The sequence below is a fragment of the Rousettus aegyptiacus genome, unplaced genomic scaffold (assembly GCF_014176215.1).
Source record: "Rousettus aegyptiacus isolate mRouAeg1 unplaced genomic scaffold, mRouAeg1.p scaffold_m13_p_9, whole genome shotgun sequence".
In the NCBI taxonomy this organism is placed as follows: Eukaryota; Metazoa; Chordata; class Mammalia; order Chiroptera; family Pteropodidae; genus Rousettus; species Rousettus aegyptiacus.
In genome coordinates this window covers 13,696,807-13,708,160 of record NW_023416312.1, presented here as the reverse complement: position 1 = coordinate 13,708,160, position 11,354 = coordinate 13,696,807, and the positions used below count along the sequence as shown (strand labels likewise).

General features: G+C 43.0%; 1 protein-coding gene across 1 annotated transcript; it reads right to left on the bottom strand.

Moving 5' to 3' along the window:
- Window positions 1-9,815: 9,815 nt before the first annotated feature.
- LOC107502953 (melanoma-associated antigen B10-like) lies at window positions 9,816-10,844 on the bottom strand. The gene has a single exon (XM_016130728.1). The coding sequence runs from the start codon at window positions 10,842-10,844 to the stop codon at window positions 9,816-9,818; it is 1,029 nt and encodes a 342-aa protein (XP_015986214.1).
- Between the last annotated feature and the right edge of the window lie 510 nt (window positions 10,845-11,354).

Genomic DNA, 11,354 nt, shown 5'->3' with positions numbered 1-11,354 from the left:
ACTGGAGTCGGAAGTCACGGTGCTCAGGGCACGTCAGAGCCTTAAAGCGCTGCCTGGGGCCTCTCGGTGTGGACGGCAGGGGCAGGGTTCTATGAGGCACGTATGTGCTAGGACGGACAATTCCCTCAGATGTCGCCCAAGGTCTTTTACTTTACTCCCGTTAGAGCCCAGAACGGGTCCCTTTGCTGGCTAAACTTGACACTTTCGTGCGAGGCCCTAGCACCGTCAGTCCTCTGGGTAGGGTGGGGGAAATTAGAAGGTTCTCGGAAGTCGCTACATCAGATGATTCCTGCTGGGGTTCTATTTGGGCTGACAAGGTGGCGGCATTCTATGGGTCAACTTTGGGGTGGGACATTTCCTTGCAATTCATGTAGGGGCTATTTTTTACAAAAAAAACTCTAGGCTAATGCTGACTATTCTCTCTCTGGTTAATTAGCGTTAAACCGAGGCCCCCCCAATGTCACGCTCTAGTTTCCAGAGAGCGAAGCAAAAGGGCGTCTGAGCCTCACAACCATACCGGGGCTTCCCAGAACCTAGTGCAGAAGCAAGTCAGTGCGCTTCCCATCTGCTCTGTGGTGGATGGTTTCCTCAGAAATCAGACAAGAGTCCTCATACCTTTATTTATGTTACTATCCGGGATCCCGTTCTCTGTGGCGCTAGGCCAACATCCAGGTCCAAAGCCCTCAAAATCCTGACTCCCCAGAGAGGATATTAATGTCAGTACTTCAGGTAGTTCTTACACAAAGCCTGCCAGGATTCAAAGCAGGGGCGAGATAGTGGGGTCCACTCTCTTCTGGGGGGGGGTCCCCTCAAACTTACCTAAATCCCAAGTTCCCTCTGATTCCGCACCTTCTGTTAAGGCCTAGGATTCCTCCATCTGCTGGCTGAATCTAACAGTCTGGGCCCTGGCCTCATTGCACAGTTTTAGATTTTACTCTATTTACTACAGATCCTGTAATGACTTTGGTAATAACTAGCACAGAATCCATATATTCTTTATTTTTAAATTTTCTTTTTAAGGGATATCTTATCGTTTCAAAATATTTAAGAATTCTTTAATTAGAAAAATAATGGCAAGGCCCGCGCCCTCCGCTCCAGGGCCTCGGGTTCCGGACACGGCCTGTCCAGAGCACTCCAGGCGGCGGGGTCCACAGCCTCTGGGTCCCACGGGAGCAGGGAAAGAGGCGAGGCGGCCCCACCCAAGGTGGCATGGTGGCCGCCCCATGCTTGCCTTCCTCGGGCTGGCTGGCTGGCACGGCCATGGAGTTTTACATCCTGTCTTTTCACTAGCAGGAGAGTGACCTGGAGCGGGGATACATGGCCGTCATTTTAGAAAACGAACTTCTTAAGCTGTTTCTTGATTTCCTGAACGTGCAACACTTGCCGTCTCTGCCAAAGGCAGAGTTGTGAATCTCTTGATGAAGCAGAATCTTAGAGTCAGGCAAACTGCCCCAGCAGCCGGTGCTGCTATGTTCTTCAGGGATCCATACGTCTTACCTGTAGCCAGTGGTCTTCTAATTGTGGCAACTGAAGGAGTTCTCCATGGGATAGTTTACCCTCACCTACAGCCCAGGGAGAAGTCCTACAGGTCCAAAAGAACTTGAAGCAAGCTTGAAAGTTGTAGTCAAGGAAATTGATATCTACCAAATGAACCTGAACTTTGTGACATAACAGCTCTATCTAATGGCAAAATTCACAATCCCAGCTTAATTCAGGGTGGGGACGATTCCATTAGAATGGTATTTTTAAAAATAGAAACTGAACCGGGGTTGTGCTGAGGTCCCCAGGAGCACCAAGTGTGACAAAACAAAGTGACTCTTGGTTTCACTTACACCATTTGCTAATTGAAAACCTTATCCTGAATCATGCTGAGACCGATCAACTTTAGTAGCTGTTTTGTTCAGATTTTTTGACACACTAATCTTTTCATTATGAGATTTTCTCAGCCAGTGATACATTCTAAAGTGCTGGCACAAGGAGAGTATCATAGAAACACACACTGCTAAATGTGAGGAAGGAACCAAACTGGAAATTAAATTAATGCCGACAACATTGGGGCACTTTTTAAATCATGGCATTTTAACTTACAGTGGAGTTGCATCAAACACAGGAGTTAGAGTCTACTGTCGGATTTTTATGGTTATCCTTTGAAGTCTGTTAGAAAGGCTCCATATCAGAAATTTGTCCATCTGCCACAGGTAGTTTTTCCTCCAGTGTTGGAAGAAATGACTGTTTCTTCAGTTGAAGACCAATTGAAATTGTTGGTATTCGTTTAGGGGCTATTTTGTACACACACACACACACACACACACACACACACACCCCCTTAAACTCTAAAATCACATTTACCCCTGCAAGATGCTTGCCCTCTAAGAGCCAGGATGTGAACTGAAAGTGACTGAGGTAATACCACAGTGACAACACTCAACTTGGTTTACTCAATGTCCATTCATTGAATAGGCAGTATGGCCGCAGGATTTACTGTTATTTCCTCATTGTTTCTTTTTCACTGAATTATTGAATTAATGTAAGGTAAATGTGTTTATGATATGATTCCACAGCATATCTTAAAGACATTCATATTTTGAGTAGTAAAAGATACAAGCATATATGCATGTAGGTATTTGGGCATTTCATTGAAAACTAAATAATGGCTAGCCTGTTCATGGCTATAAGTTTTAATAGGCTTCTGTGTAGGAGAAGACTGTCTAGATTCAAAACTAACAATTGAGTCATGTTATTTGAAAGATGTCTTACTACATGTTAGAAATAAGTAAGAACTAAATAATCAAGTGTCATCAACCAAAAATAACTGAATAGTCAAGTGTCAGAGACAATTTTTTAATTGTCTTTGTTATTAGCTATTTCGAGTTAAATAAAAACAAAGAATAAAATATATTTGGGGGAAAAAAGAAAAAGAAAGGCAATGGGGTTATCTATACCATTGGCAATGGATTCTAAAGGTATCTATGAATTATATCACTCACGTCCCCCTCTTAAGAAATGAAAAATAAACAAAACCTTAAATCACATTGCTATTAAGCTTCCTTGTAGTAAGGAATAAGATCAAGCTATGCTAGTGTACTAAAACCTGAAATTCCGAGCATGAAAACTATTTATTGATCAGACATCTGGTTTATTCAAGCATTTGGTCTACTGAAGGTAACATTTTGTTTTCAATTATAAGTCAATCGAGTTGGAGTTAGTACAGTAAAAAAGATACAGGTTTGGACTCCACATACATCTGTCACCCTTAGGCAACTTAACAAGGAACTACACCCCTTGCAGTGTTTCTCCATTCACCTTGTAAATGTTTGCGTTGTAGGCAAGCCCCCTACTCCAGTCAGTATCTAGTAGCAACATAGACCACCAAACATAACTAAAGTACAACTGCCCTCTGCTGGGCAAAGGAGTCAGGAACTATGGGAGACAATCTGAGGGAATAACACTTGAACTGTTTTTCAAGACACTTCCACACTCAGCCCCTTACTCCACATCACTGAGATAGTTAGCCTTAGGGAATTCCCCCTGCAATTCCATCCTCCTTGCAGCTGCACACCCCCTTCCACTACTCATTGGTAATACTTGCCCTATTTTAACTGCCCCATATCACCAATCAATCCCACCCACTTGCACAGCCTCAACCTCAGAGGCAGGAGGGCCACATACAAAGAGGAAGAAATAGCCCTCTACATCACAGGCATCAAGATAATTCTCAGCCCTGGTACACTAGCGAGGATGCACGGAACGCCCAGAGTAATGAAGAGATGCACCTCTCCTAGATTCCATGAATAACAGCACTTGATGGGTAATGGGAGCCAGCTGTCCTCTGTCTGATAGTAGGCAGGGGGCATTTTAAAGGAGGGTGGGGTATCAAGAGTACCTCTGTTTCTTTCATCCAATAGCTCTGTCCACTCAAATCACTGTATAACTAGAGGCTGGTAGTAATAATTCAGAGTCTTCCTAGCCTAGCCATGTAAGTTGTCTGGTACCCTCAACCAGATTCTCCACCTTCTCTTCTTCTGGTACCTTTTCTCTACCTTTTGCAAAAGTCTACATACAGGTTCCTGACTGCCAGCTGCCCCAGGCTCTCAGGACTTGTTTTAGTATGTGATCTCTCTCAGAGGTTCTAGAAATTGCTCTACTCCTACCCCGAGTCCTCCTGGTGTTCCTCAGTTATTGAGCTTTTCCTGTCCAGGCCCATTTCCTGGCACCTGGTCATTCTAACAGATCTTCGCTTCTCAAAATAAAGGAGAAAATTTAATTGACATATCAGAATTCTGAAAGCATGTGCCCAGAGGTATCCTTGTAATCGAGACATCACTGTAGAAATCCTGCTTCATATGAGTAAGGGATTGTGTTTATTTTCTGCTCAAATTAATTATAAAACAGGGAAATACCAATAAAAATAATATTGAGACGACATAATTGTACCAAAAATGTTGCCCCAAATTTAAAATCAATAAAATTAAATGCCTGTGGGAATGTAGGGTATTCACATAAATTAATTTGAGAGAATATGAATTGGTACAGCACCATTGGAAGCCAATTTCAGAAATATTCAAAATATTTACAATCATCAAACTATTTCCACTTTAATCTAATTTGCACATTGCTACTTCTTTCCTATATAAATTCACATTTGCCCAAGAACCATGTTCAATGTTGTTATATTTCAGTTCTATTAATCATAATAACCAATGAAAAACAACCTATGTGTCCATGAGAAGGAGAATGGTTGCTTTAATTTTGCCACATACACACTTTAAAATTCTAGGGAGTAGTTAAAAGAGTGAACTAGATTTATATGTGCTCTCATAGAAAGATCCCGTGTATATTTTATTCAGTGACAAGGGCAAGAGTCAGAACATGATGTACATGGTTACACACGTATAGTAAAAACTCACAGTGTGTCTTACCTTTTTTTTTCCTTTTTAAATTCTCCCCTTCCAGTTTGGACAAATTCTCTGTGTCTTAGTTTCCTCATCTGAAAAATGGGAATAATGATGGTGCTTATCTAGTAGGATACCAGAAAATTATTAGAAAAGAGATCAGAGAAAAGACTCTGGCATCTACTAAGCACTCAATAAATTTTATGTGAATTTATCTCAATGATTATATTACACAAAGATGTACATGTTTATGCTATAAGTCTCATACTTCTCAGGTCCCCCATTGAGAAGCCTAAGGTTCACATTCTCCAATGAGAAAAGCTTTGGTTTTGCCTCTCAATTAAACACTCCTTCTCAACCTTCTGAGCCTCACACTTTACTCCCTCAAACACACCTCAGTTTGTGTCTATTGAAAAACCTGTATATGTAACATGTAGGTAGTGGAGATGGTGAGGAGGAGAGAGATGCCAGGGTAACCCCTCAAGAACTTCTTTTCTGGCAGGAGTCGTAAAACCTATTATTCTTAAGTGGGGTATACTATAGAAACAATAGAGGTAAAAATTTATGGTAAGCTGGAGTGAGAATGGTGTCCTCACTCTGCTGTCATCCCTCAGGAGTTTGTCTTAGTGCTCACTGGAGACATTTTAAAAGGGAGTTACCAACAGTGTGTTTTTCTAGCACATACGTGTAAGAAAAACCTAGAATAAATTTTAAAAATACACACGCAAGGTTTTTCTTTGTGGTTATTCTAGTAGGGACTGAATTTTACAGGACCATAGTAAAGAGGCAGCATTGGGATTATTCTATATTTTTAGAATTTTTTCGCATGAGAAAAATGTACACTATTTCTTTTGTAATTAATGTATTTAAGTAAGACTAACAACGGAAATGGCTGTGTGTTTTTCAGATAAATAACTGCTAGTGGACATAATAGAGGAAGACTGAAATCTGCATGTGCTACTACTACAAGAAGTTATTTCTCATGCACATTAAATCTGACATGGGTAGGCAGGATGTCCTCTGTCAAATGGCCCACGCGTCCAGGCCACTCCCAATCATGCGACTCCACATCTCAACGCAGGCTCTGCATGCTTGCTGCCAAATTGAACAGGAAGCATGAGAGTAGCATTCTGACTCTCAAATGCCTTGGTCTGGAAATGATGAACTTTGCTCTTGTTCATATTTCAGTGGCAACGGTTGTCACAAAACCCTTTCTAATACAAGTGGACTGGACGATAGGCCCCCTGTGCCCAGGGAGGAGAGCGACACACACGTGGGTGAGCACTGGCAGCCTCTCCATCAACAGTAACAGAGTGGGTGATCAGTAAAGTGCAGCACTTATGCTCTGAATACAAAAGCTCTCTTCATTCTTAGAGAAGATCCTGGGAAGGCCTAACTTGCCTTGCTACACTCCAAATTGTTCTAGTACCTACTATGTGACCAGTGTTTTCAAACACAGGACCACACCAATTTTCTAAAGGGCACTGTAAGTCTCGGCATGGAGGGGGTCACTTTCTTCACTCTATAGCAGGGGTCTACAAACCCCGGCCCGCGGACGGGTACTGGTCTGTGGCCTGCTAGGAACCGGGCCACACAGCAGGAGGTGAGTAGCGGGCAGGTGAGCGAAGCTCCATCTGTCCTTGCAGCCGCTCCCCAATGCTAGCATCAGCGCCTCGGCGCCACCTCAGATCATCAGGCATTAGATTCTCATTAGCATGCCAGTCCCTGGTGTCAAAAAGGTTGGGGACTGTTGCTCTATAGCACCTTTCCGCGTGACCTTTTCAATGACCTCTGTAATCTCAATACACTGAGCATTTCCTTCTTCCTTTTGCTGCCCAAGTTGCTTTGTAGGTGTACTAAGGTTGTGAAACCAAATTTAAAGTAAAGATATCTGAATCATCCAGGTGAGTCCAATATAATGACATGAGCCCTAACGACAGAGAACTTCTCTGGCTGGAGGCAGGAGAGAGATGCTATGTCTGCTGCAGCTGACAGTCAGCTAGCGGTCAGCAAGGAAACAGGGCCTCAGTCTTATTACCGCAAAGGACGGGAGAGTCTTCCCAGGACTCAGGGTCAGAGGGAGGCCTGCCTGCCAAAAGCTTGAGTTTGTCCTGTGAAAATCCAAGCTCAGAGTCTCACAGAGCCAGTCCGGCCTTTTCCCCTACAGAAACGTAGGCAGTACTTACCGAGATCATAAATATGTGCTCCTGTAAACCACTAAATTTGTGGTAATTTCTTTCGGCAGCCACAGACAACTACTATAACTTGCTGAGAAGTTATACAGGGTCTGCTAGAATCCAGCATCTGGTCATGGTTGCTATGCAGTAGTTTCTCGGGCCTTTCTCATCTCACTTAGGAGAGAGGCTTGAGTTGTTGGCCGCTTAGTTAAGCTCATTCATCAGTGTATGGATTTAGTGACCAGTCTCCAGTTAAGTCGCCAGTTTAAATTCTCCTTTCTCACTAACCTCATCTGGTTCTGAAACCTCCTAACTGCAGGGTTATCTATCTTTCAAGAACTAGTAGACCCTGTGCCAAATCAGACTCTACTCACAGGCAGATTTGGAAAAAAAAACATTTTTTTTTTGGAGAGTGCGGTGGAAGCACCCAGGGCAGATGAGCACACATCAAAAGTTCACTGCCGGAGTAAACAACCACGTGGACAGCACTGTTGTTATCAGAGGGGTTCCATGGTCAGGGACAGGACAGGCAGAGGACATCTGCAGGGAGCTAGAGTGGTCTAAGTCAGGAAGAGGCAGGTGATTCTGGGCTATTCGTTCCACTAGAAGCAGAGTGCAGACTTAGAAATTAAGCTGGGCAGCAGGTCAGGATCTGGATTTGGATATGATGGCACACTAGAGAAGACTTAAGGGAAGAGTGACGTGATTCAAAAAGTGCTGGAACTTGTCTCAAGTGCTTGGACTAAGGCAGTCAGCTCTTAAGAAACTCTGTGCCTAGGAACAAGAGGAGCCCCGGTAAATTAAACCCACAGACCATCCTGAAATTGTTTTTAATTATCATTTCCATCTTTACTTATTATACCTGAGGTTAGTACATTGATGACAAGGTCCTTCATTTCATTGCCCCAGAGACATTATGGAATAGTGAGAAAAGAAATGAATTAAGAGACAGTACATCTGCTTTATTCAAGGAGTGGAACAGTGAGTGGCCCTAATCAAATTCAGACCAGAGGTCTGGTCCCAGTTCTGACATTTGTGAGCCATGTGAAGTCAGGAAAATTGCAAAGCTCTATGAGACTTTTCTATTAAATGAGCTTGATAAGCCTTGCTGTGTGGGACTTCTGGGATGTATGTGATTATGAAAGCATCTGGCATAGTGTCTGACATGTATTGAGTCTTTAATAATTTGCAGTTATTACTTTTATTATTTTGACCCCAGACCCTACCAAAACCTGCTCTATTTTTTTTAAATCCAAGAAATATCAAAGCATATGCAGCACTATATTATACAGCACAATAAATCAGCCAATATGATGCTTAGGAAGTAAAACTAAATTACTACATAATTTTTTGAGGATATGTTATTATAGATGTGGGGGAATCTTCCCCAGTTGGATGAGACTTAAGGATCCTAGAATTTGTGTCAAGAACCAGTTTCTTCCATCCCTTCCAACTGTCCTTCCATCCAAACCACCTCTATTTTCATTTATTTCAATCCCATAAAAAAATCTAGCCTTCATTTGGAGTTTGATAAATTATGCACAAGATAACCCTTAATAAAATGAACTTTCGTGTAGTGGGCTCTTGTCTCTCCCATGCCAGAGCAAAGATTGCTTGCACAGTGGCTTCTGAGCATACCCATGTCTTGTGAATATCACCCTTATTTCTCAGAAGCCCCTGGGGATGATGTGCTTAAAACACATAGTTCATGTGCTGTGCTTAACTGCACCGGGAAAAGGACACTGGGAAAGGATGCAGTATCCCATCCATTATTGTCCCAGATGGAAAATTCTGGCTTACCCATGACTCAAAAGTAACTACTAGAAGCAATTTTCCATTCCAGGCTTTAGTATCTCAATTCTGGACACACCTTCTGAGGGTCTGGCCCCTGCCCACCATTCCCACAGCCTCATTGGACGCACCTCCCAGCTTAATATAAAATTGACTCACACCAAAGGACTTGCAGTTTCCCAAGGCCCCAAACTGGCTTACCTAAGGGCATTTACATTTAACTGCTCACATCTGGATTCTCTTGTGTCCTCCTCTCCTTCTTATGACTTGTCCTAAGATCTTAGGGTGTATCTTACCATCTTTTTGATGTGACAGCTGCTCCAAGACTCTAACATTCTATGGGCACAGTGGATCTTGTTGATCTTGACATTCCCCAAAATAGCATGAAGCCTCCCAAAGAGCAGATGCTCAAGGAATGTTTAAGAAATAAATGAGACAGTGTGCACAGTTATAATTTATTATGTTATTAGTTCTACATTCCTGAATCTCTCTCTCTCTATATCCAGGCATATATTATTTAATTTTAAACAGTAGATTAAAAGTGAATAGAGAATGCAATTTTTGGTCATCTTTTACTTTTTTCTCTATTTTTTTTTATGGTCACAAGTATTTTACTGCTTTTACATTTCCAAGGAAATGCCTAATCTACTGACATGTCACGTTTAAAATCACTAAATAAGATGGAGAGTTTCCCAATTTGAGTTACAAAATAATAATCTCTTACTCTTAAATCTCATACACAGCACAAATTTGAGTACTAGTACTGTCATTCATAAACTTGGATTTTGAAGCTAATAAACCTTTTATCAACTGGAAAAACAATTTAAAAATTATCTAAGTAAACACATAGCATAGGAACAAAAAACATTCTGTTGTCTCCAGCCCTACCCTGACCTTCCATTAATGAGAACATGGACTTTTTTTAAACAACAGAGTGAATAAATTGCCTCAGACTTCACTTAGGGTGGGAGAACCTGCTGGCCAAGGCCTTGGAGCGCTCCTTGGCCATGGCAATAGTGCGAGACTTGGCTGCTGCTCTGGCCTGGGCTCTCTCTTCCTGATCTTGCAAAGCTTCTTTATACCAGGATGGGAAGGCACTGGGGGCCGTATTATAGATCTTGGCCAAAAATTCCAGGACTCTCATCTTGCTGGTCTCAGCATGGGCTCTTGGGCCCCACAGGAACTCGAAGCGCGGAGGCTCACTGCCCGGCACCTGGCGATATTCCAGGTACTGTTGCTGCACAAAATCTTCTGTGATTAGCTTCTTGGGTTCTCCATAGATTAGACTCTTCTTCCCAGCAAATAACCCCATCACATTCAGCACTCCCCAGACTTCCTCTTCAGTGGCGCAGTTGCCCTTTGTGAAGATCACGCCCAGGATAGTCATCAGCAAACCAGTCTTGGGTATACCTCCGTTATCTCTTTCATCACAGCTTAGTTCCAGTTTGTTGATGAGGACATAGGTATTCCTGTTGGGATCCATTTCCTTCAAATCAAGGCCAAAGATCAGCTCCAAGTGCTCAGAGGCTTTCCTGAGGATTTCATGGAAATGACTTCTGTACACTTGGATTACATTTCTCATCATATCTGCTTTGGTAATGGGCTCTTTCATTTGATACTTGTACAGCAGGTAATGCACCAACATAACCACCTTTTCATCTATAGCACTTCCATACCACTGCTCAGTGTTATCCTGGGCCTGTGAGGAATTTTCCCTTTCCTCCTCTTGATTGCTGGCATCTTTATTAAATCTTGCATTTGAAACAGCTGCAGCAGTAGTGGTGGTGGAGCGGACTCCCCCAGGCACTCTAGGATTTCTGGATGTTCCTGTGGCAGATGAATCCTGGGGATGATCCCTGAAACCAGGAGATAGGGAAGAAGGAGACTCTTCTTCCCCCTGAGCACCCACTGGATCCGTGGACTCTTCTTGGGCCTGGCGGCGTTTCTCACGGGCACGAAGTTTACTCTTCAGTCCCCGAGGCATGATGACTTGTCAGGGACAGCAGGCAAGAGTATGGGAAAGAGGACAAATTATTCAATGACCTGGAAGGAAGAGGATGAAATGGTGTGATATCTTTAGTAGGGAAATCCCACCTTTGGCTTTATCGATTGTCATTTCTGCAGGTTGACTTAAGGGCACTGCTTAGGAACCTACAAGCCTCATGTTCTCTGAGTTTTCTTTCCCCTGTGAACCCTGTGAAAGTTACTAGAATTCCCCTTAGCATGCAGCTCTCCATCCCTGCCTGAATCTTATTGGAGCTGATAAAGGGTTTGGCAAGTCCAGGCCTTGTGGAACCTTCTCTGTTCTTGAATATGAGGTGTTTCTCCCAGTTCAAATGCAGGCTCATTACCTCTACTTATGGCAGGACCAGAGGTCCTCTCTCTGTTCAACTGCTTTGATGCCGATCCGTCATTCCAAAGCCCTCACCTCCCTGACATCCTGGAGGAAGAAATGAGAGGAAACCTCATCTGAGCACACCTGCCTAGGGGATAC